Genomic DNA, 23,313 nt, shown 5'->3' on the forward strand with positions numbered 1-23,313 from the left:
CCTTCCAAGATGTTCTACAGCCGCTCTGAGACACCCTTGACCCTTGCACCAGGGAGGCAACACACCATCCTGGAGTCTCGTTTGCGGCCGCAGAAACGCCTATCTGTTCCCCTTACAATAGATCCCGTATTACTATAGCTCTTCCCCTCTTTTTCCTCCCGTCCTGTGCAGCAGAGCCAAACCTGGTGCCAAGAAGTTGGCTGCTGCTGCCTTCCTCTGATAAGCCACCTCCCCCAAAGTACTCAAAGTTGTGTATCTGTTTGAGAGGGGGATGTCCACAGGGGACCGCTGCACTACCTGCGTCTGCCTAGTACTCTGTCTGTTGGTCACCTATTCCCTTTCTGCCTGTCCAACCTTTGCCTGCGGTGTGACCAACTGATCAAACTTGCTATGCACGACATCCTCAGCCTCGCGAATGGTCCAGTATGAATCCAATCGCAGCTCCAGCGCTGCAATGCGGTCTGCCAGTAGCTGCAGCTGGACACACTTCCTGCACACATAGTTGTCAGGGACACAGGAAGTGTCCGGATTCCCACATAGCGCAGGAGGAGCATACCACGGCACCAGGCTGTCGTGCCATGACTTACCCTTTAATTAATTGCAATTAAATTAAATCAAATCAATCCCACCAATTGCACTACAGTTAAATAATATATTTAAGGGTCCTGGCTTATAAACAGTCCCCGCTACACCACAGAGACTTTAGAAACTATAAACCACAGAGTTAAAGTTTTTAAAGAGAGAAATACTCACCAACCAGTCACTTACCTGCTTTCTGGTGACGTCACACTTCGACTACTTTTTACTTCTCTCCCTCTGAGATTTTTTCAAAAAGTTATATTTTTGTTTAAAATGCTTAATTTATTGTCATTTCAACTAATTTAAAAAATTTGATCCTTATTTAATGGGGTGATCTCCATTCATATATTTGAGAGGTCTATCTGTCAAGTGTATGAAGGCAGATTCCCTTCTTTGATTGGCTCCCCATAGCCAACGTGATCCCAGGGGAAATTGTGGGCTGTCCAAATGTGTCGCACACCAACTGGTGGCCATGACATAAGAACATATGATGTAGGAGCAGGAGTAGTTCATTTGGCCCTTCGAGCCTGCTCCGCCATTCAATAAGATCATGGCTGATCTGATCTTGGCCTCAACTCCACTTACCTGCCCGCTCCCCAATAAGAAGGCGCATCAATGGTCGCTATCACCGATCTGATATTGAGGCAGATTGCGCTTGTGTATTGGCAACAGTTTATTTTCATGGATTCCATCCCCACGTGTATTGTCCATGCTGTCCTGCTTTATGCAGCCACAGACTGATCTGTCTGGTCCCTTGATCGATTTGGGGCCATTTGTTGCCAGAAGCTGAAAACTAAATCTAGCACCGGGAAAACGGCGAGTGCCGTTCTAGGAACAGTGACTGTGCTGAGCTGTTTAAAGAACATTTTCTGGTACTTTATGTATTCGAGTATATTTCGTCTTGATAATAGACCGTGGTTTTGATATGTAATACTCGAAGTTGCTGAACCACATATGTGGACAGTAATCTAACTCGTTCATTATATTCTAACACCGTGTGTCCCATTTATTCTTATTCTGCTGCTCCATGCTTTAACCGGTAGGCACATTTTAATGACCAGCAAAGCCCGCAGGAACGCTGGGGCTACAGCAGTGGTAAGATTTCCACTGAGCCAGAGATGAAGAACCGAAGAAAAGCCATCACTTTACTGTTTCTTATTTCGGGTAATTTCTTACTGTTACGGCCAATGTTTATGTTGTATTCTGCATGGAACCGGATGTGTTTTTTTCTCGGCGATGTTGTAGATCTTCCTGACTTTGTACTAGAAACGGCATACATACGTCAGCTCCCGAGATGCTGCACAAACACTTGCATTTATGCAGTTTGTGCTGCCTCTCCCTCTAACTTAACCTCACTGTATGTATTTAATTTACTTATATATGTATAACCTACCTGTTGGGGCCGTTGCCCCTTTAACTTACCTTTTAGGGCCATTGCCCCTTTAAGACGCGCCTTAGCGTGCTGACGTCACGTCACGTACAACGTAGCGCGCTGACGCCACGGCACGTACGACGTGACGTGTGTGAGGCGGCTGCCGGCCCGACTCGGCCTTCCAGAAAGGCTGCCGGCACAGCCCGGCCTAGCGTCTTCGGCCGCATCTACCAGCCGCCGAGAGCGACGCGATCTTCCGCTCCCGCGGCAAGCATCGGCTCAGCCTGGCCTCCAGCTCCCGCTCCCGACTTCGGCCTCCACGGCCAGAAACGCGACCACGCGCATCACGTGACGCCCCAAGCGCGGACAACGCTACCGAGCGTGATGAGGTCATCACGCTCCCCACAGGACTGCTACGTAGTCCTCGTGGAGTCCTCGCTGGGACACAGACCTACACCACGGTGCTCCTGCAGCAGCACAGGCTCCGGGCAGTTGTATTGTCCCCATGCTTGAGTCTTGGAAATTGTTTGTCTGTAAGTATTCTAGAATGCTATAGATGATTAATGTGCACTGTATGTTGTAGAAAATGTTTAGTTGTAACTTTTCTCTGCCTAGCTGATTAACTAGTAGCTGTATTTTCATACACTATGTACAGGGCTAATTTAAAGAGAATGCCTCCCAGTTTACTAAATGTACTGTGTTGCTCAGGCGTACCTAAATCTGTGTATACATATCAGTTATGCGCCTGTATACTAATGTGTGCTTCCATTTCTGTGTTGTATTTCAGTTTTACAATTAGAATCGTTCAGTAAAGCGTTACAAGAAAAGTCAAGCCTTGTGATTTTATTGGAAGATATCGAGTTGTTCGCTATCTGTCTAGCTCTGCATAGAATCGCGTTGCGAGGGCAGAACACAGTTACCCCGACTAAGTTCAGAGAGCAGTTGAAGAATGTGGTGAAATATCCCTTTCTTCTAATTGTTAAATTCATTAAATAAACAGAATTCTCTAGGATTACCTGCAGTAGATCTCAAAATTATCTAATATTGTGTCCTATGCTCTCATCCCTGGACGAATCGGACATCCAAGAGTGGCTGCTAACCTGTTACCTGGAGACTGTGAGTCTCAGAATCTAACGTGATTTTAGAAGGGGCAAGAACCCAAGGAGCATTCGGTATACACTTACGTTCCCAGAGACCATGCACAAAGCACTTAAATTCCCTGAGACAATCTGGTAAACACTGACATTCCCAGAGACCATATGGTAAACACTTGCATTCCTAGGGAACATCCGGTAAACACATTGCTAGGGACGATTACGTAATCACTTACACTCCCAGGAACCATCTGGTAAAGGTTACATTCCCAGAAACCATCCGGTAAACACATACAATCCCAGACAACATCCGCTACACAAATACATTCCTTGTGCCTATCTGGAAAACACTTACATTACCAGGGAAAATCTGATAATCAGTTGCACTCCCAGACACCATCCAGTAGACAATTACACCCCCAGAGACCATCCGATAAACACTTTAATTCCTAGAGACCATCCGCTAAACACTGACATTCCCAAAGACCATCCGGTAAACAATTAAACAATTACATTCCCAGGGACCATCCGGTAAACACTTACATTCCCAGGGACCATCAGATAATCATTTACATTCCCAGAGACCATCCAGTAAACAATTAAATTTACTGTGCCTATCTGGTAAACACTTACATTCCCAGGGAAAATCCGGTAAGCACTTACATTTCCAGAGACGATGGTCTCGTGTAATGTAAACAGAGATAAGGTCGAGTGCAGTAATAAGTGAGACAGGGCAGTGTGATGTCTACATAGAAATGGTCTAGTGCAGTAATAACTGAGACAGGGACTGGTCTAATATAATCAGAATCAGGGTCTGCTGTAATATAAACAGAGACCTGGTCTAGTGTAGCAGTAACTGAGACAGGGTCTAGTGTAATATAAACAGGGACATGGTCTAGTGCAGTAATACCTGAGACAGGGTTTAATAAATATAAACAGAGACATGGTCTAGGGCAATATAAACCGAGGCAAGGTCTATTGCTGTAATTTATAAGATAGTGTATAGCGTAATAAAAACAGTGGTATGGTATAGTGCAGTAATAACTGAGGCAGGGCCTAGTGTAAAACAAACAGAGACAGGGTTTAGTGCAGTAATAACTGAGGCAGGGTCTAGTGTAATGTACACAGAGACATGGTCCAGTGCAGTAATAACTGAGACAGGGGCTAGTGTAACATCTACACAGTCTAGTGAAGTAATAAATACGACTTCAGCGAGTGTAATACAGAAAGAGACAGAGTCTTCTCACGTAATATCTGAGACAGATATAGCGTAATCTAAACAGAGGCATGGCCAAGTGTATCAATAAATAAGACTGCATCTGGTGTAATATAAACAGAGACAGAGTCTACTGCAGCAATAACTGAGAAAGGGCCTAACGTAATATAAACAGATGCGTGGCATATGCAGTAATAAAAAAGACAGGGACTAGTGTAATATAAACCGAGACATGTTCGAGTGCAGTAATAACAGAGATAGGGCCTAGTGTAACAGAAACAGAGGCATGGTCTATTGTAGGATTAACAGGGAAATGATAATTCCCTTTTGAAAGTTAATAATGAATCTGCTTTCTCCATCTTTTCAGGCAGTGCATTCCAGAGCAAACAACTCTCTGTATAAAAAAATCCTCATCTCCCCCTCTGGTTCTTTTGCCAATTAAATCAATTATTCCCTCCATTGGTTACCAGCCCTCCTGCCAGTGGAAACTGTATCTCAATATCTACTCTATTAAAAAGCTTCATAATTTGGTACACCTCTAAAAAAGCACTCCTTAACCTCTCTGCTCTAAGGAGAACAATCCCAGCTTCTTTAGTATCTCAACATAACTGATGTCCCTCATCCCTGATCCAATTCTAGTAAATCTCCTCTGCACCCTCATCCATCCTAATATGTCTCCTTCAGATTATTTCTAAGGATGCTCTTTTAAACTTGGACTGAGCATTAATCTGAGTATTATTAATATTAGTAACAGTAATATTACTTGTTCTGACAGTGCAGTCAGTGACTTACATGGTCAGCAACATCGGCGTCTGCATGATTCATGTTTCAATAAGATAACTGTCGCCACCTGGTGTTTATTGTGCAGCTTGGAACAGAGTGTAAGCCTGCGAATTCCATGAGTAAGGGAGTGAATCTTAAGGGTTAACCTTGTGTGCTTGCAATTAGCATTTAACTTATATTTACTGTTTTTAAGTTTTATATCTCTTCCAGGCCTGGGCAGGGCAAAGCAAGCTCTGTGCTGGACAGTGGGTGGGGCTAGTTAGTTAATTAACTAGTCTAATCTGGATCTGCAACTGCCAGAAAGCTGACTCATAAATCTCAGAAATATAAATAAGGCAGGCTGGAGTGCAGTTGTCACGGAGTGCAGCTAGGAACAGAGTGTAAGCCTGTGAGTTTGGAAAGTAAGGGAGTATGGTGAGGAGGGAAGTGAAGTGCTCCTTTTTTCTTTTTCTATCTTTGTCAGCCTCTAGGAGAGCAGGAGTTAAAAATCTTCATGAGACGGGACAGAGAACCAGCGGGAATTCGGCTCTGTGAAACCCCCCAAATGCATTCGGAGAAAAATAAAATGTGACATCATGGGGAAAAGGCAGAGGCAGTGGAGCTGAGCGGGAGCGGAAGCGAGGGCGGAGGCGGAGCAAAACAACAGCGCCGCAGAGCAAGGTCCGAGTGCAGAAGCAGCGGACCTGACAACAAAAACAAGGTGTGACTTCACAGGAAAACAGGGAAGTGATTGGTTGGTCAGTATTTCTCTGTTTTCTTGGGCATTTTTTAAATTAAGAGCCGGGATTAAAAACTAAACGTTTAAATCTTAAACACTTCATTAATTAAATATATTAGAGATGGCAGGGCAGGCGATGTGTTACTGCTGCAACATATGGGAGCTGGTGGACACCATTCCGGTCCACGGCGATCATCTTTGCAGTAAGTGTTGGTTGCTCGAGGAACTTCGGTTCCGTGTTTATGAGCTGGAGTCCGAGCTTCAAACAGTGCATCACATCAGGGAGGGGGAGCTTTACGTGGACGCTATGTTCCAGGAGGCAGTCACACACTTTAGATTAATTAATTCAAATTTGGTTCGTGGTCAGGGACAGGTGGGTGTGACTACGAGCGAGGCAGGTATGTGGACCCAGGAGCTACTGGTGGAGGAGCTTCAGCCCATGCTCTTGTCCAAAATTTACGAGGTTCTTACTCACTGTGTTCTGCAGGGACTGAATGGAGAATGAGTAAACTGACCACAGCACCGTGGTACAGGGAGCCATTCAAGTGGGGGGAGCAAAAAGAAATGTGGTAGTGGAAGGGGACAGTATAGTAAGGGGGATTCTCTGCAGCTAAGAGCGTGAGTCCCGAAGACTGTGTTGCCTGACCGGTGCTAGGGTAATGGATATCTCCTCTGGGCTGGAGAAGAACTTAGACTGGGAGGGGAAAGATCTAGTTGTCGTGGTCCATGTAGGTACCAACGACATAGGTAAGGCAAAGGAAAAGGTTCTGCAGAGGGAGTATGAGCAGCTAGGGGCTAAATTAAAAAGTAGAACTACAAAGGTAATAATCGCTGGATTACTACCTGAGCCACGTGCAAATTGGCATAGTGTAAATAAGATCAGCTGATGAACGAGTGTCTGAAGGATTGGTGTGGGCGAAATGGGTTTCGATTCCTGGGGCACTGATACCAGTACTCGGATACGAGGGAGCTGTTCCATCGGGATGGGCTTCATTCGATGTGTCCTGGCGAATCGAATAACTAGGTCTGTAGATAGGGCTTTAACCTAAATAATGGGGGGGGGATACGCTGAGTCGAAATTTAAAAAGACATTGGAAGATTATGATGTAGAATCACTTTGGTGGGAGATAAGAAATAATAAGGGTAATAAGTCACTGGTGGGCGTGGTCTACAGGCCCCCAAAGAGTAGCCACACTGTAGGACAGAGTATATATCAAGAAATAATACAGGCTTGTAAGAAAGGAACGAATATAATCATGGGAGATTTTAATCTTCATATTGATTGGACAAAGCAAATTGGCAGAGGTAGACTTGTGGATGAGTTCTTAGAGTGTATACATGATGGTTTCTTGGAACAATATGTTGTTGAACCAACCAGGGAGAAGACTATTTTAGATCTGGTAATGTGTGAAGAAGCTGGAGTAATTAATGATCTCGCAGTGAATGATCCTCTTGTGAAGAGTGATCATAGCATGGTAGAATTTCAAATTCAGTTTGTGGGTGAGAAAGCTAGGTCTCAAACTAGTGTCCTGAACTGAAACAAAGGTAATTACAAAGGTATGAAGGCAGACTTGGTTATAGCGTACTGGGAAAATATATTAAAGGGTAAGACTGTAGAAAAGCAGTGGCAAATATTTAAGGAGATATTTCATAACTCTCAGGAAAGATATATTTCAGTGAGAAAGAAAGACAGTAAGAGAAGGATGAACCATCCGTGGCTAACTAAGGAAGTAAAGGATGGTATCAAATTGAAAACAAAAGCATGCAATGTTGCGAAGAATAGTGAAAGGACAGGCGATGGGAAATTTTTAAAAACCAGCAAAGGAGAACTAAAAAAAAGATAAAGAGAGAGAAGATGGCTTATGAGAGTAAGCTAGCAAGAAATATAAAAACAGACAGTAAGAGCTTCTACAGGTATATAAAAAGGAAGAGAGTAGCTAAAGTAAACGTTGGTCCCCGAGAGGATGAATTTGGGGAATTACTAATGGGAAACAGGGAAATGGCAGAGACTTTGAACAAATATTTGTTATCGGTCGTCACGGTAGAAGACACTAAAAGCATCCCAATAATGGATAATCAAGGGGTTATTGGGGGTTAGGGACTTAAAATAATCACTATCACCAGAGAGAAAGTACTGGGCAAACTAATGGGACTAAAGGTGGTCAAGCCCCCTGCACCCGATGGCTTGCATTCCAGAGTCTTAAAAGAGGTGGCTGCAGAAATAGTGGATGCATTGGTTGTAATCTACCAAGATTCCCTGGATTCTGGAGAGGTCCCAGTGGAGTCGAACACCGCAAATGTAACGCTGTAGGAATGGAGGTTCCTATGGAAAAGACTGAGTTCGACTCAGGCAATTAAAACAATGAACTTTAATGGAAAAAAACAGGTTTTAACTAGAAACTGCTGGAATACATCAGCTACAGGTCTGCTCTCCTTGAGGGCTCCACGAGGACTGATCTCCTGGTCAGAAGACTGACGTCATGACGTAATCACGTTCTTCCCGCCATCGGGGCATCACGTGACTAACGGCATGACGTCATCACGTTGAAACCGCGCTGTAAAGGTAAATAGAAATTGTACAGTCAAACAGTGTAATTAAAGGTACAGGCACAGACAGTAACGACATTGCTGTTAAAGGAATTATGCACAACCGCTCTGATTCCTTTGGTGGCTCCGCCACAATGCCCCTATTTAAGAAAGATGACAGATAGAAAGCAGGCAACTACTAACCAGTTAGCCTAACATCTGTAATTGGGAAAATACAGGGTCCATCATTAAGGAAGTGGTCGCAGGGCAATTAGAAAATAATAATGCAGTCAAGCAGAGTCAGCATGGTTTTATGAAAGGGAAATCATGTTTGACAAATTTGCTGGACTTCTTGAAGGATGTAATGAGCAGGGTGGATAAAGGGGAACAGGTAGATGTCGTGTATTTGGTTTTCCAGAAGGCATTCGATAAGGTGCCATATAAAAGGTTACTACACAAGATAAGAGCTCATGGGGTTGGGGTAATATATTAGCATGGATAGTGGATTGGCTAATTAACAGAAAACAGAGATTTGGGATAAATGGGTCATTTTGAGGTTGGCAAACTGTAACTAGTGGAATGCCGCAGGGATCAGTGCTGGCGCCTCAAATATTTACAATGTATATTAATGACTTGGATGAAGGGACTGAGTGTAATGTAGCCAAATTGGCTGATGATACAAAGATAGGTGCGAAAACAAATTGTGTGGAAGGCGCAAAGAATCTCCAAAGGGATTCAATAGGCTAAGTGAGTGGGCAAAATCCTGGCAGATGGAGTTTCATGTGGGATAATGTGAGGTTATCCACTTTGGTGGGAAAAATTAAAAAGCAAATTATTATTTAAATGGGGAGAGATTACAAAATGCTGAGGTACAAAGCGATCTGGGGGTCCTTGTACATGAATCACAAAAAGGTAGCATGCAGGTACAGCAATTAATTAGGTAGGCAAATGGAATGTTGGCCTTTATTGCAAAGGGAATGGAGTATAAAAGTAGGGAAGTCCTGTTACAACTGTACAGGGCGTTGGTGAGACTACACCTGGAGTGTTGCGTACAGTTTTGTTCTCCTTATTTAAGGAAGGATATATTTGCATTGGAGGCAGTTCAGAGAAGGTTCACGAGGTTGATTCCGGAGTTGTCTTATGAAGAAAGGTGGAGCAGGTTGGGCCCATACTCATTGGAGTTTAGAAGAATGAGAGGGGATCTTATTGAAACATATAATATTCTGAAGGGGCTTGACAGGGTAGATGTAGAGAGGGTGTTTCCACTCGTGGGGGAATCAAGAACTAGGGGCATAATTTCAGAATAAGGGGGCATGGCTTTTAATCGGAAATAAGGAGGAATTTATTCTCTCAGAAGGTCGTGAGTCTTTGTAATTCTCTTCCCCAGAGAGCAGTGGAGTTTGGGCCATTGAATATATTTAAGTTGGAGATAAACAGATTTTTGAAAGGTAAGGGAGTCAAGAGTTATGGGGAGCAGACAGGGAAGTGGAATTCAGGCCAAGGTCAGGCCAGCCATGATCTTATTGAATGGCGGAGCAGGCTCGAGGGGCCAAATGACCTACTCCTGCTCCTACGGCTAATGTTCCTATAAGCACCTAAAACAGGCGTCAGAGTTTACTTATAACATGATTCCTGAATCTAGATGGAACAACTTACTTGCACTTGCCTAGTGATGTTTACCCGGAGGAGTTTCATACAATAAACCACAAGAGCGGCAAGAGTTCAAGAGGATTATTTTATTCGTTCATGAAATGTGGGCGTCTCGAGCATTGTCCATCCCTAATTGTCTTTGAGGAGGTTGTGGCGAAGCGCCTTCTTGAACCCTGGCAGTCCATGTGGTGATAAGGGCAGAAGAACCAAAATTAGTGGTATAAATCCCGAGGAGTTATTTATTGGGAGGTGGAAATTTATGTCGGAAGATACTGGCAAAGAAGGGAATCGCGGCTGCAAAAAACTACCTCTAATGGTGGAGTAGGAACAAAAGCTATATTTGAGTTTCCTGTGGGTGGCTGCGCACCTGCACCACACTTAGGCCGGGTTGAAACTTGCTGCAATGAGCGCAGAACGCAACGAAACCGCTGGCATTTAAAAGGCGTTTGTGTGATGTACTTTCGGCCCTGTTTGTGTGATGTACAGCCGGCTATGTTTGTGCGACGTACGGACAGCCATGTTTGTGTGACGTACATTCGCCCCTATTTGTGTGACGTACAGTTGTCTATGTTTGTGCGACGTACAATCGGCCGTGTTTGTGTAACGTCTCGTCAAGTGAGCCAATGTTTATTTACATAAAACTACACCATTGCAGTAAAATATGACTTCAATTCTCACAAAAAACATGCGACATAGATAACGATACAGATAAGCACGAATAAAGCCGTTTGCGAATTGCGCATGTGCGATCAGTGCTCCCATTGTAAACGCGGCCCGTGGTTTAAAGGGGGCATTTTCCTGGCCGCTTTGCATTGTGGGAATCTCTGTTCTTCTTGGCTCCATAGAACATTGCCAGGGTGTACTCCAACAAAAACGGAATGATAATTAAGTCCAGCTTCCTAACAGGAAGCTGCCACACGGACAGAGCTCTCCTTAAATATCCCGTTTCGCAAGAATACGTGGGATGAAATCACAAACACAGGCAGTAGATAGGAACTTGACCCATTCCAGTCGGAGGTTCCAGGCAGTGTCAGCAACCTGATTTCGGAGCTGAGCAGAACATCGATCGGTAACTTTCAGGGAAAACAGCTGATCAGAGGCAGAAAGAACAGCTTAACCGTTCGGTTCATTCTGTGATCGATCTTTCGGGCCGATTGGATTCTGCAGTTTGTTTTCTCGGCCGCACCTGGAAACAGTTGGGTGACAGTTTGATCCGAGGTTAATTTGGTTTCCTATCGGTGTGTGTTTGAGCGCCTGTCAGCGCGCTGCTCATTGTGGCTGCATCTTCCCGCGATTCCACACTACCCCAACAGACAGGGCCCCGCCCTACAGTACAATGGCAGTTTTTGCACGCTGTTGAATCTGCTTCCCTCGCCGAGAATGCAGTAATACATGGCAGCGTCAGTCAGCTGCAGTCCGAAGATTGTTACACTGGCGAAGGTGTCGGATTTCTTGAGCCCAGCAGTGAAACGGATTTCGAATCCTTCTCCTCTCTGCTCCTGGGTATGCCAAGGCCGTGTCCACACTACCCACTCGGGCTCATTCTATGCTTGTTCCCGCTACCAATATAAGTAATACCAGTTTTCCTGCCGTACTGTAGGTAGATTTTATAGGCACCGCTTCACATTCGCTGCTGCTCACTGAAGACTGGCTCTGAGTAAAAGAGTCTCCATGACTCTCACCTTTAACATGTGATCAGGAACAAGATAAGATTGGGTATTAAAAGGTGTGAGTTAAATAATACTAATAGAATGTACAGCACTGAAGCAGGCCATTGGGCCCAACAGTTAAATATCGGTGTTTGTGCTCCACACCAGCATGCTTCCATCCTACTTCATCTAAGGTTACCAACCTACCCTTCTATTCCTTCCTCCCTCGTGTACTTATCTAGAATATGTATCTATGCTATTCGACTGAACCACTCCATTTGGTAGCAAGTTCCACATTCTCACCACTCTCTGTGTAAAGAACTTTACCCTGAAACCCTAGTGGGTTTATTCGTGATTAACTTATATTTATGGCCCCTTCTTTGGTCTCCACCACAAGTGGAAAATTCTTCTCCAAATCTAGTCTATCAAACTCCTTCATAATTTTGAAGACATCCATCAGGTCACCACTCATCTTGCTTTCGGCTGGAGAAAATAACCCCATCTTGTTCACACTTTCCTGATAGGTAAAGCCTTTCAGTTCTGTTATCATCCTTGTAAATCTTTATTTTCACCTTCTCCAGTGCCTCCATATCTTTATTTATAATATGGAGACCAGCACTATCCACAGTACTTCAAGTGTGGTCGCACCAACGTTCTATACGTAACGTCTCTGCTTTTCACTTATCCATCTAGACATACATTTAGGAGTGGGCCAGATAGAGTGGACAGGAAGGACCTATTTCCCTCAGCAGAGAGGTCAATAACCAGGGGGCATAGATTTAAAGTAATTGGTATGAGTATTATAGGGGAGTTGAGGAGAACTTTTTTCACCCAGAGGTTAGTGGGTGTCTGGAACTCACTGCCTGAAAAAGGTGGTAGAGGCATACTCCCTCATCGCATTTAAAAAGTGCTTGGATATGCAGTTGAAGTGGTGTAACCTACAGGGCTATAGACCAAGAGCTGGAATGTGGGATTGGGCTGGATAGCTCTTTCTTCGGCCAGAACAGTCTCGATGGGCACAATGGCCTCTGTCGTGCCGTAAATTTCTATGACTCTATGACAGGAATCCTGGTGCTTTGATTTCTTTTCAAAATATTTACAGTTTAGTTATGATTGGAGTCATACTTACCGACAATAAACACCCCAACCACAACCCAGGCGCTGAACATCTGCATTCCCGCTGCCGAGCTCGAACTTATCGGTTCAGTTAAAAGGCAATCCTGGACCGGAATAAACCCCGCCAGAGGCTCCTATTGGTTTAACGTCACTTCCTGTTCTCATTGTTTCCCCTGCGATACAATGAAATAAGATTCAGTGAGGGTCGAGGTCGAGGACCATTCAGTTAATTCTCCTGGAATACTTTCGTTTTTACACCGAGGTACCCAGTCAATGGGTTAGATTTCCTCTTGCCGCTATTTCGAATGAAATACTGATGGCATTGGAATAGAATGAGCTTGCGATTATGAACCCCGAGGGAGCAGGGAGAAAGATTCTAAAGCAGCGATCAAAAATTTGCCGCTCTGTTTGTGACGTCCCTTACACAGAAAGACCAGAGGAAAATATCCCCTTGTGCGCCCCAGTAGAAGGTTAGTTAAACCCGAACACAGATCAGCCACCTCAGTCCGATTAGTGATAGTGAAATAAACTAAACATCGGCATTCACATTCAAACCCTCTCGTTTTCATTTCCAGATAACATCTTACCGCCATCATTCGACTGTGTTGGTAGTTTCTCGGAGAGGAATACGGGCCCCTTCCCCAAATATCTGCTGAAATCGTTAGACTAATGGCTACCTGAAACTAACACTGTGCTGAAATTAATCACGTGGGGTGGTAAATGGTGGTAAGTGAGATGGAAGAAACTCCTCAACCGGGTTACAGTCCATGAGTGTGTCCTTCATTCCAGATTTAATTTTCAACAGATATTTTTCAAAAAATTACTTGACTAAACTACCAAACACTTCTAACGGCGGTGCTTTATTATCTGCGGTGTGAGGAAGTAATTGACAAGCGTGGTACGGAGAGATTGTGACGATAAATTGCTGTCAAAAGAAGACGTATAGAGGGTGGGGTTTTTCTGAACCCCAAGAACACGAACGTAGATAGAAACTTGTTTGACATGTTGATGGATTTACAGACATCAGGAAGAGCATGGGACCGAGTCCCGCGGGAACAGCGAGAACCATGTGACCGCGGCGCCCTCTGGCGGATGTGATGCGAACTTTTACACCGCTCGGTTACCGGATGAATGGTTAAACACTGTAAATGTATCCATGAGGCAGTTTCCAGCGCCCATTTATGGGCAGATGTTGCGCTGATGCTGATGGTAACTGTCGAGCCTTGTACATCAACACTTACAGGGACAGAAAAATTAATCAGATGAATTGGAGCTTGGAAATCCACAGCTTCCGCTGGCGGATTTAACCCTTTCTGTTCAGCACAATAAACAACAACAACTCACAAACCACCTTCTCAGCAACTGACTTTCATTTCCTTTCACGTTAACTGGTTCCGGCTGCCCGTGATCTTTGTACACAGACTCCAGACTGTTAGTATATTTTTGCTCCTGCATTTCACGGTTTCCAGTGATTCCTTTCTCTGCCTCTCTGCACTGCGGGAACCCTGCTGTAAACATTTTTCCCTGCTTAGCGACAACACGTGAGCGAGGCCCAGACAGGCCGCTGTCCATCTGTCTGCCAGTCATCAGCCTTGTTACCTCTACAAAGGCCTCTCACTCTTCTGCCTGCATTTATATGTATTTGAATGAAGAGTTTAAGCTCTAATCTACATGCTCTCCGAGTCAGCCGTAGCTCAGTTTGAAAACACTCTCGCCTCTGAATCAGAAGGTTGTGGGTTCAATTCGCACTACCAGAGACCTGAGCACAAAACCTAGCCCCACCTTCCCGATGTGTGCACTGAGGGAGTGCTGCACTGTCTGGGGTGCCATCTTTCGGCTGAGACGTTAAACCCAGGCTATGTCTGCCTTCTCCGGAGGATGTAATATATTACACCATTTCGAAAAGACCAGTGGATTTCTCCTGGTCAATATTTATCGCTTAATCAACATCACAAAAACATTTCATCTGGTCATTATGACGTCACTGTTTTTAGGATCCTGCTGGGCAGAAATTGGCTGCTGCTTTTCCCACATTACACGAGTGACTACACTTCAAAAGCACTTCACTGGCTGTTAACATAGAAACATAGAAGATAGGAGCAGGAGTAGAGCATTCGGCCCTTCAAGCCTGCTCTACCATTCAATGAGATCATAGCTAAGCATTCAAATTCAGTACCATGTCCCTGTTTCTCCCCATATCCCTTGATCCCTTTAGCCTTAAGAAATATATCTAACTCCTTCTTGAATATATTTAATGAATTGGCCTCAACTGCCTTCTGTGGTAGAAAACGCCAAAGGTTCACCACTCCCTGGTGAAGAATGCCCTCCCCGTCTCAGTCCTAAATGGCATACCCCTTATCCTTAGACTGTGACCCCTGGTTCTGGACTCCCCCGCCCTCGGGAACATCCTTTCTGCATCTAGTCTGTCTAGTCCTGTTAGAATGTTATAAGTTTCAATGAGATCCCCTCTCATTCTTCAAACTCTCGCGAATATAAGCCGAATCGACCCAATCTCTCTTCATACATCACCCCTGCCATCCCAGGTATCACACTGGTAAATCGTCACTGCACTCCCTCCATGGCAAGAACATCATGCCTCAGATAAGGCGAACAAAACTGCACACAATACTCAAGGTGTGGTCTCATCAAGGCCCTGTACAACTGCAGCAAGACATCCCTGTTCCTGTATTGGAATCCTCTCGCTGTGAATGCCAACATACCGTTTGCATTCTTCAATGCCTGCTGCACTGCATACTTCCCTTCAGTGACTGGTGCACAACGACACCCAGGTCCCGTTGCACCACCCCTTTTCCCAATCTATTGCCGTTAAGATAATAAAATGCCTTCCTGTTTTTGTCAACAAAGTGGATAACCTCACATTTATCCACATTACACTGCATCTGTCATGCATTTGCCACTCACCCAATCCGTCCAAATCATACTGGAGTTACTCTGCATCCTCCTCACAGCACGCTCGCCCACCCAGCTTTGTGCCTTCTGCAAACCTGGCGATATTACATCTAGTTCCCTCGTCTAAATCATTAATATATAGTGAATAGCTGGGGTCCTAGCACTGATCCCTGCAGTACCCTACTGGTCACTGCCTGCCACTCGGAAAAAGACCCCTTAATTCCATCTCTTTTTTTCCTGTCTGCCAACCAGTTCTCTATCCTTAGCGACTGTGCACTTAGCAATGTCATGACAGGCGCTCTATAAATCATCGTTCTCTTTCTTTACTCGTGTAACTGCATTTGTATAGCTTTATTATATATTTATTATTAATAAAAGTGAACACGTATGAGAATTAAATGTACAAAATATAACCAGGCATACAGAGACCAGCTGAGACTTGCCCCTGATCACAATCTTCCCCTGATGCGCTGCTATGTTGAGCGACTCTCTGACAGTTTTGTACAGGTCCAGCCCAGCTCCGTGTCTCTGTGGGGCTCAGTTTGCAGTAATACACCGCGGAGTCTATCTGTTGTGTTACAGACACATTCAGACGGAAGGTTCGACTCGTATCACAGAATCACAGAAACCCCACAGTGCAGATAGAGGCCATTTTGGCCCATCGCGCCTGCACCGACACATATCCCACCCGATCCCCGTAACCCCTACATCAACACATATCCCACCCTATCCCCATAACCCCATGTATTTAATCCCCCTAACACTAAGGGTCAATTTATCATAGCCAATCAACCTAACCCGCACATCTTTGGATTGTGGGAGGAAACCGGAGCACCCGGAGAAAAACCACGCAAACACGGGGAGAATGTGCAAACTCCACACAGACAGTCATCCGAGGCCGGATTCGAACCCGGGTCCCTGGCGCTGTGAGGCAACAGTGCTAACCACTGTGCCACCATGCTGCCCTTTCATTGAGCTTCTCTGATAAACAGTCACCTGGAAATCTCCCATCTTTCTTGCTGTATCTGGCTCTATGCAGCAGATGCTCCATGCAGCCGTTGGAATACTGACGGTACCAGAATAGGTATGGGCTGGTGCTTGTAGCTGTATAATTACAGTGCAACTGAACATCGTCTCCTTCACTTACTGTGGTTGCAGCTGCTGTCTGTGAAACGTAGTCTCCTCGACAATATTCTGCAAGAGCCCAGAGCGATATTAAATTAAACAACCTCACTTCACTGTGCCTGTCCCCCAGAATCAGACCGCCATCCCCAACACTTACCTGCTAAGTAACTCTGGGATGTTAAACAGAAACTCATTTCCCCAGAGCTCAGGGGTTGCAACGGGAAGGTGTTTTAATTAACTACCAGCACCATTCAACAGGATCAGTTGCTTATCTCCACATATTGAGATATGAATCGGCTTGTGGGTTGAAATTCGTGTGTCTGTCAAATTCCGACACGGGCCCCTGCAGTTGGAACATGTCTGTTTGCCATTCGACTGTAATCTCACCTGTAGTTCCAATTTCTCTTACTGGGAAAGATTGTCGAATTTCCCCAAACTGTATTCTTTGTTGAGGCAAGGTGGAGCAGGATGTTTTTAATCATTTCGGATCAATCTATTGATCTGCTCGTTTTCAGGCTACTTGTCGATTAAACATAATAAAAGTGTGAAACACAATGCTTTGTAACTTGGGAACTTATCAGTAAAGAGAACTGCAGCTGAAAAGAATAAAAAAAAGTAGCAGCCAGCATGTTTGCAGAGAGTTGATGGCGCTTTGAAACACAAATTGTTATTAGTCAAGTGATAGGAAGACCTTGAGCCAAATCCGGCCTCTCTGCTGATTGGTTAATTCCTGACAGAGTCGGCAGGTGATGTTAAAACAGGTAATGGGTTCTTTATTCTCCAATTCATCCAATCAGCTCACAGCTCCTTTGTTCCCCGATTCATGACATCAAAGAACGGAGAGAGGAACGGGGTGAAGTTGTTCCCTCACAACAGAGAACTGGACGGGCATTAAACCCAATGTTGTCCTTTAAGAAGGTCAGTCTGTGAGGTGGGGCCAGTGAATAAAAATAGTTCATGTTTTTAAGTCCGTAAGGAGGACCCCGAGCTTCCGGTCGCCTGTCACTTTAAATCGTCGCTCCACTCCAACTCAGACCTCACCGTCCTTGGCCTGTTGCATTGTTCCACGGAAGCCCAGCGTAAGCTCGAGGAACAGCGCCTCATCTTTCGATTAGGAACTTTCCAGCCTTCCAGGCTCAACATCGAGTTCAACAATTTCAGATCATAACCTCGGCCCCTATCATATATATATTTTTTATCCACACTTTTTGTCTGTGCCTTTTGTTCTTCTCTCCCACATGGCAGCTGTCTTTCATTCTGCCAGCGCAATTCACACTTCATCTAGAGCCATCCTTTGTTTCTTAATCTGTCCCATTACCATCTCCTTTTGCCTTGAATATCTCTTAATGTCTCTTTACTTCTCCTGCCTTCTATCCTAACACAGGCCTTCCCAGTTGTTCTTTCATCCCCTCCCCCGTTTCCCAGCCCCTAAACTTGCTTTAAAATCTGTTCCATTTCCTGCTTTTTTCAGTTCTGACGAAGGGTCATTGGCCTGAAACTTTAACTCTGTTTCTCTCTTCACAGATGCTGCCTGACCTGCTGATTGCCTCCAGCATTTTCTGTTTATATTTTTAATGTTCTTCTGGCATTAGTGCCGGAGGCTTCCATTAAATGAGCTGTTCACTAATCAACTACACACAGCCGAAATAAAGGGGCATATTAATCCCAGCGGGCCCTGTGGGATTTGAACACAATGATGCGGTAAATTAGACAAACGCCACCTATTGTATCAATGAAGTGGGAAGTGGCTGGCTGCTTTGACCAGAATGGGAGAGTGTAAGCATCAGACAGGACAGTGATACTGGAGTGAGCTGCTCATTACAAATATTTACAACATATTGACTTTAGCAATAACCATAATTTACAATAACTTTTTTATTCATTTCGGGATGTGAGCATCGATGGCAAGGCCAGCATTTATTGCCCATCCCAAATTGCCCTTGAGAAGGTGGTGGTGAGACGCTTTCTTGAACCGCTGCAGTCCTTGTGGTGAAGGTACCCCCGCAGTGCTGTTAAGGAGGGAGTTCCAGGATTTTAACCAAGCGACGATGAAGGTACGGCGGTGTACTTCCAAGTCAGGATGGTGTGTGGCTTGAACGGGAAATTGCAGGTGATAGTGTTCCCATGCTCCTGCTGTCCTTGTCCTTCTAGGCGCCAGATGTCGAAGGTTTGGGAGATGATGTCAAAGCAGTTTTGGCGAGTTGCTGCAGTGCATCTTGTAGATGCTACACACTGCAGCCAACAATATCCGGGCTGTTGTCCTGAATACTTGTGCTCCAGAACTAGCTGCGCCTCTAACCAATCTGTTGCAGTACAGCTACAACACTGGCATCTACCCAACAATACAGAAAATCGCCCAGGTATATCCTGTCCACAAAAAGCAGGACAAATACAATTCGGCCAATTACCACCCCATCAGTCTACTCACTCATCAACAAAGTGATGGAAGGTGTCGTCGACAGTGCTATCAAGCGACACTTACCCACAATAACCTGCTCACCGAGGCTCAGTTTGGGTTCCTCGAGGACAACTCGGCTGCAGACCTCTTTATAGCCTCGTTCCAAACTTGGACAACAGTGCTGACTTCTAGAGGTGAGGTGAAAGTGACGACCCTTGACATCAAGCGTGCATTTGACCGAGTGTGCCATCAAGAAGCCCTAGTAAAATTGAATGCAATTGAATCAAAGAGAAACGAGTCAACTGGCTGGATTCATATCCAGCACAAAGGAAGATGGTTGTGGTAATTGGAAGCCAACCATCTCAGCCCCAGGACATCGCTGCACGAGTTTCTCAGTGCAGTGTCCTAGGAACAACAATCTTAAGCTGCTTCAACAATGACCTTCGCTCCATCATAAGGTCAGAAGTGGGGATATTCGCTGATGATTGCACCGTGTTAAGTTCCATTCTCAACTCATCAGATAATGAAGCTATCAATGCCCACATGCAGCAGGACTGGTCAACTTTCAGGCTTTAGCGCATAAGCAATGACTAACCCCAACAAAAGGGAATCTAACCACCTTGACATCCAGCGACATTGCAATCGTCGATTACCGCACCATCAGTTTCATGGGGCACCATTTACCAGAAACTTAACTGGACCAGCCACATAGATACTGCGGCAACAAGACAAGGTCAGAGGCTGGGTATTTTGCATCGAGTGTCTCTCCTCCTGACTCCCCAAAGCCTTTCCACCATCTACAAGGCAGAAGTGATGAACGTGATGGAATACTCTCCACTGACCCTGGAAGAGTGCAGCTCCAACAATACTCAAGAAGCTCGACACCATCCAGGACAAAACAGCCCGTTTGATTCGCACCCCATCCACCACCGTAAACAGTCACTAATATTCCACCACCGGCGGACCGTGGCTGCAGTGTGTGCCATCTACAAGATGCACTGCAGCAACTCGCCAAGGGTCCTTCTGCAGCACCTCCCAAATCCGGGACCTCTTCCACCTAGAAGGACAAAGGCAGCAGGCGCATGGGAACACCACCACCTCCAAGTTCCCCTCCAAGTCGCACACCATTCTGACTTAGAAGTATATCGCCGATCCTTCATCGTCGCTGTGTCAAAATCGTAGAACTCCCTCCCTAACAGCCCTATGGGAGTACCTTCACCACAAGGACTGAAAAAGGCGGCTCACCACCACCTTCTCAAGGGTAATTAGTGATGGGCAATAAACGCTGGCCTTGCCAGCGGCGCCCACATCCCATAAAAAACGAATACAAAAATTTGTAGACCAGCTCACCCCAGTATGACTGAGCTCATTCGCTGATCACACCCTCCCGTTCTGCTCAAACCTGTTAGTCACTCCCCATTTCATTCATATAATAGGTGCCGTTTGTCTGATTTACCGCATCATTATGTTCAAATCCCTAAGGACCCGCTGGCATTAATATTCGGCGTTGTGTAGTTCTAATGGTCAGTGAGCAACTCTTTTAATTGGAGTGTCCGGCACTGATAGCAGAGCAACTGTAACCATTTTTCTTCACTGGCCCCACCTGAGAGACTGATCCCATTAAAGGACCAACCATTAATCTCCGTCCAGTTCTCTGTTGTGAGGGAGTAATTTCACTCCGTTTCCTGCTCCCCTTGCAGACGTCATGAATCGGCGAACAAAGGATCTGTGTACTGATTGGATGGATTGGAGAAAAAAGGACCGGTGACCTGATTTGATATCACCTGCTGACTCTGTCAGTTATGAAACAATCAGCAGAGAGGCCGGATATGACTCAAAATCTTCCTAACTCTTGACTCAAAGCAATTTCAGATTCAACACTTTGTGTTCAATTCCGCCAGCAACTCTCTGCAAACATGTTGGCTGTTACTTTTTGTTTATTCCTCGCAGCTGCCGCTCACTTGACTGGTAAATTCACAAGTTACGCAGCACTGTATTTCACACTTTAATTGGGCCGTATTTTCCGATCGGAGGCTTCCCGCGTGCGGATGTTTCCGTTCTCGAAGGGCTCCTGAGATGCGTATAGTTCCGATGCTAGGCCTCTCCAACTCCAAGTCCGCAGGGCCTACGTATCCCAGGGGCGCATGCGGTTCGCAAATGTCCGTGCGATCACGTGGGCCATGGGGCGCCAATCAAAGAAGGGATTCTCCCTTCATACACTTGAAAGACAGAGCTGTCAAATGTATGAATGGAGATCAATGAAAAAACATAGTAAAACTTAAAATCATTTTTTTTAAATCACCTTTTTAAAATTAGTTGATATTACAATATTTTAAACAAAAATTTAATTTTTTGAAAAAAATAATTAAAGTTTTTTACGGGGCTAAAATTAAACTTACCTTTTTAAAAGTATTTTAATATGATAAATGAGTGAAAGTTTTCTTTTTTAACTTTTTTCAAATCTTATCCTGCTTTTACCAGGCATAAGAATTCTAAGGGTTTTCTGCGGGACAGTCTCCAGAAAGTGGAACTATCCACCCGCAGATGCCCTTCTCCAGGGGAGGCGTCCGATCTGTCAAGAGCACTCTTGACAGATCGGAAATGCCGGTTTTCAGCGCATGCGCTCTGCATGCCTGAAACCGGCATTTCTGTTGTTCCTCTTGAAGACAGATTATTCTCGGAACGGCAATAGATTGGGAAAAGGGGAAGTGCAACGATTAATTCTCAGTTAAGTGTTGGGGGTGACGGGCTGATTCTGGAGGACAGACACAGTGAAGTGACATTGTTTAATTTAGTATCGCTCTGGGCTCTTGTAGGATATTGTCGAGGCGACTCCGTTTCACAGACACCAGCTGCAGCCACAGTACGTGAAGGAGACGATGTTCAGTTGCACTGTAATTATACAGCTACAAGCACCGTCAACCCTTACCTATTCTGGTACCGTCAGTATCCCAGCGGATCCATAGAGTATCTGCTGCAGGGAAATAAATACAATGAGAAACAAGAGACAGCTCCAAGGGAACGCTTATCAGCGAAGTTCAATGATTCGAGCTGAACCGTCCCGCTGACTGTGTCTGAAACACAACTGACAGACTCCGCGGTGTATTACTGTGCACTGAGCCCTACAGAGACAAGGAGCTGAACTCAACCTGCACAAAAACTGTCAGAGCGTCGCTCAACATGTCAGTGCATCAGGGGAACTTTGTGATCATGGGCGAGGCTGAGCTGGTCCCTGTATTTATGATTTGATCTTTTACTGTTAGTTCTAATATATATTTAATTTTCGTAACAATAAATATATGATGGAAATAATCAAATGCAGTTAGACGAGTAAATAAAGAAAGAATATAGATACAGGGTCTTTCTCGGCGTCCCAAAGTGTTTAACAGCCACTGAAGCACCTTTGCATTGTAGCCAGCGTTGTAATGTAGGGAACGCGGCAGCCAATCTGCGTGCAGCAAGCTCCCACAAACAGGAATGTCACAATGACCAGGTAATATGCTTTAGTGATGTTGATTGAGGGACAAATATTGGCCAGGATTCTAGGAGAACTCCTCTGCTCTTTTTCGAAATAGTGGGGTCTATTAAATCGCCTGAGAGAGCAGGTAGCGCGAGGTATGACGTCTCATTCGAAAGATCGCACCCCTGAGAGTGCAGCACTCCCTCAGTACTGGCGCCGGAAGGGTCTGCCCAGATTTTGTGCTCAATTCCCTGCAATGCTAATTGAACCCACAACATTCTGACTCAGGGGCGAGAGCTCTACTAACTGAGCCACGGCTGACACCTGGTGCTTGTAGATTATACCTTAAACTGTTAACGTTAATACATATTTACCTTTATTTATAATATAAATATAAATACATATATATACAAATGCAGTTAGATGAGTGAAAGGCCTTTATAGAGGTAACATGGCTGATGACTGACAAACAGGCGGACAGCTGCCGGTCTGGGCCTCGATGATTTGTTCTCCCCGAGCAAGGAGAACCAGTGTGTACCAGGGTTACCCCAGTACAACTACACGGAGAAAGGAGTCACCGAAACCGGGAAATGCATGAGGAAAAGCACACTGACTGTCTGGAACGTATATATAAAGATCACGGACATTCGGCGCAAGTTCAACTGAAAGGAAATGGAAGTAGTTGTTGTGATTGGGCTTGTGGGTTGTTGTTGTTGA

At 45.0% G+C, this 23,313-nt stretch overlaps 1 protein-coding gene across 1 annotated transcript in view; it reads right to left on the reverse strand.

Annotated features, from left to right (window-relative positions):
• LOC147118376 (uncharacterized) overlaps nt 1-14,221 on the reverse strand; it is a 73,742-nt gene extending 59,521 nt beyond the window's left edge. The window contains 1 exon segment of the mRNA XM_085983899.1: nt 14,071-14,221. Coding sequence (XP_085840025.1) covers nt 14,071-14,221 — 151 coding nt within the window.
• Nucleotides 14,222-23,313: the final 9,092 nt, after the last annotated feature.

Source organism: Somniosus microcephalus, chromosome 4 (genome assembly GCF_052327205.1).
Source record: "Somniosus microcephalus isolate GS21.2 chromosome 4, FLI_Smic_1.0, whole genome shotgun sequence".
In the NCBI taxonomy this organism is placed as follows: Eukaryota; Metazoa; Chordata; class Chondrichthyes; order Squaliformes; family Somniosidae; genus Somniosus; species Somniosus microcephalus.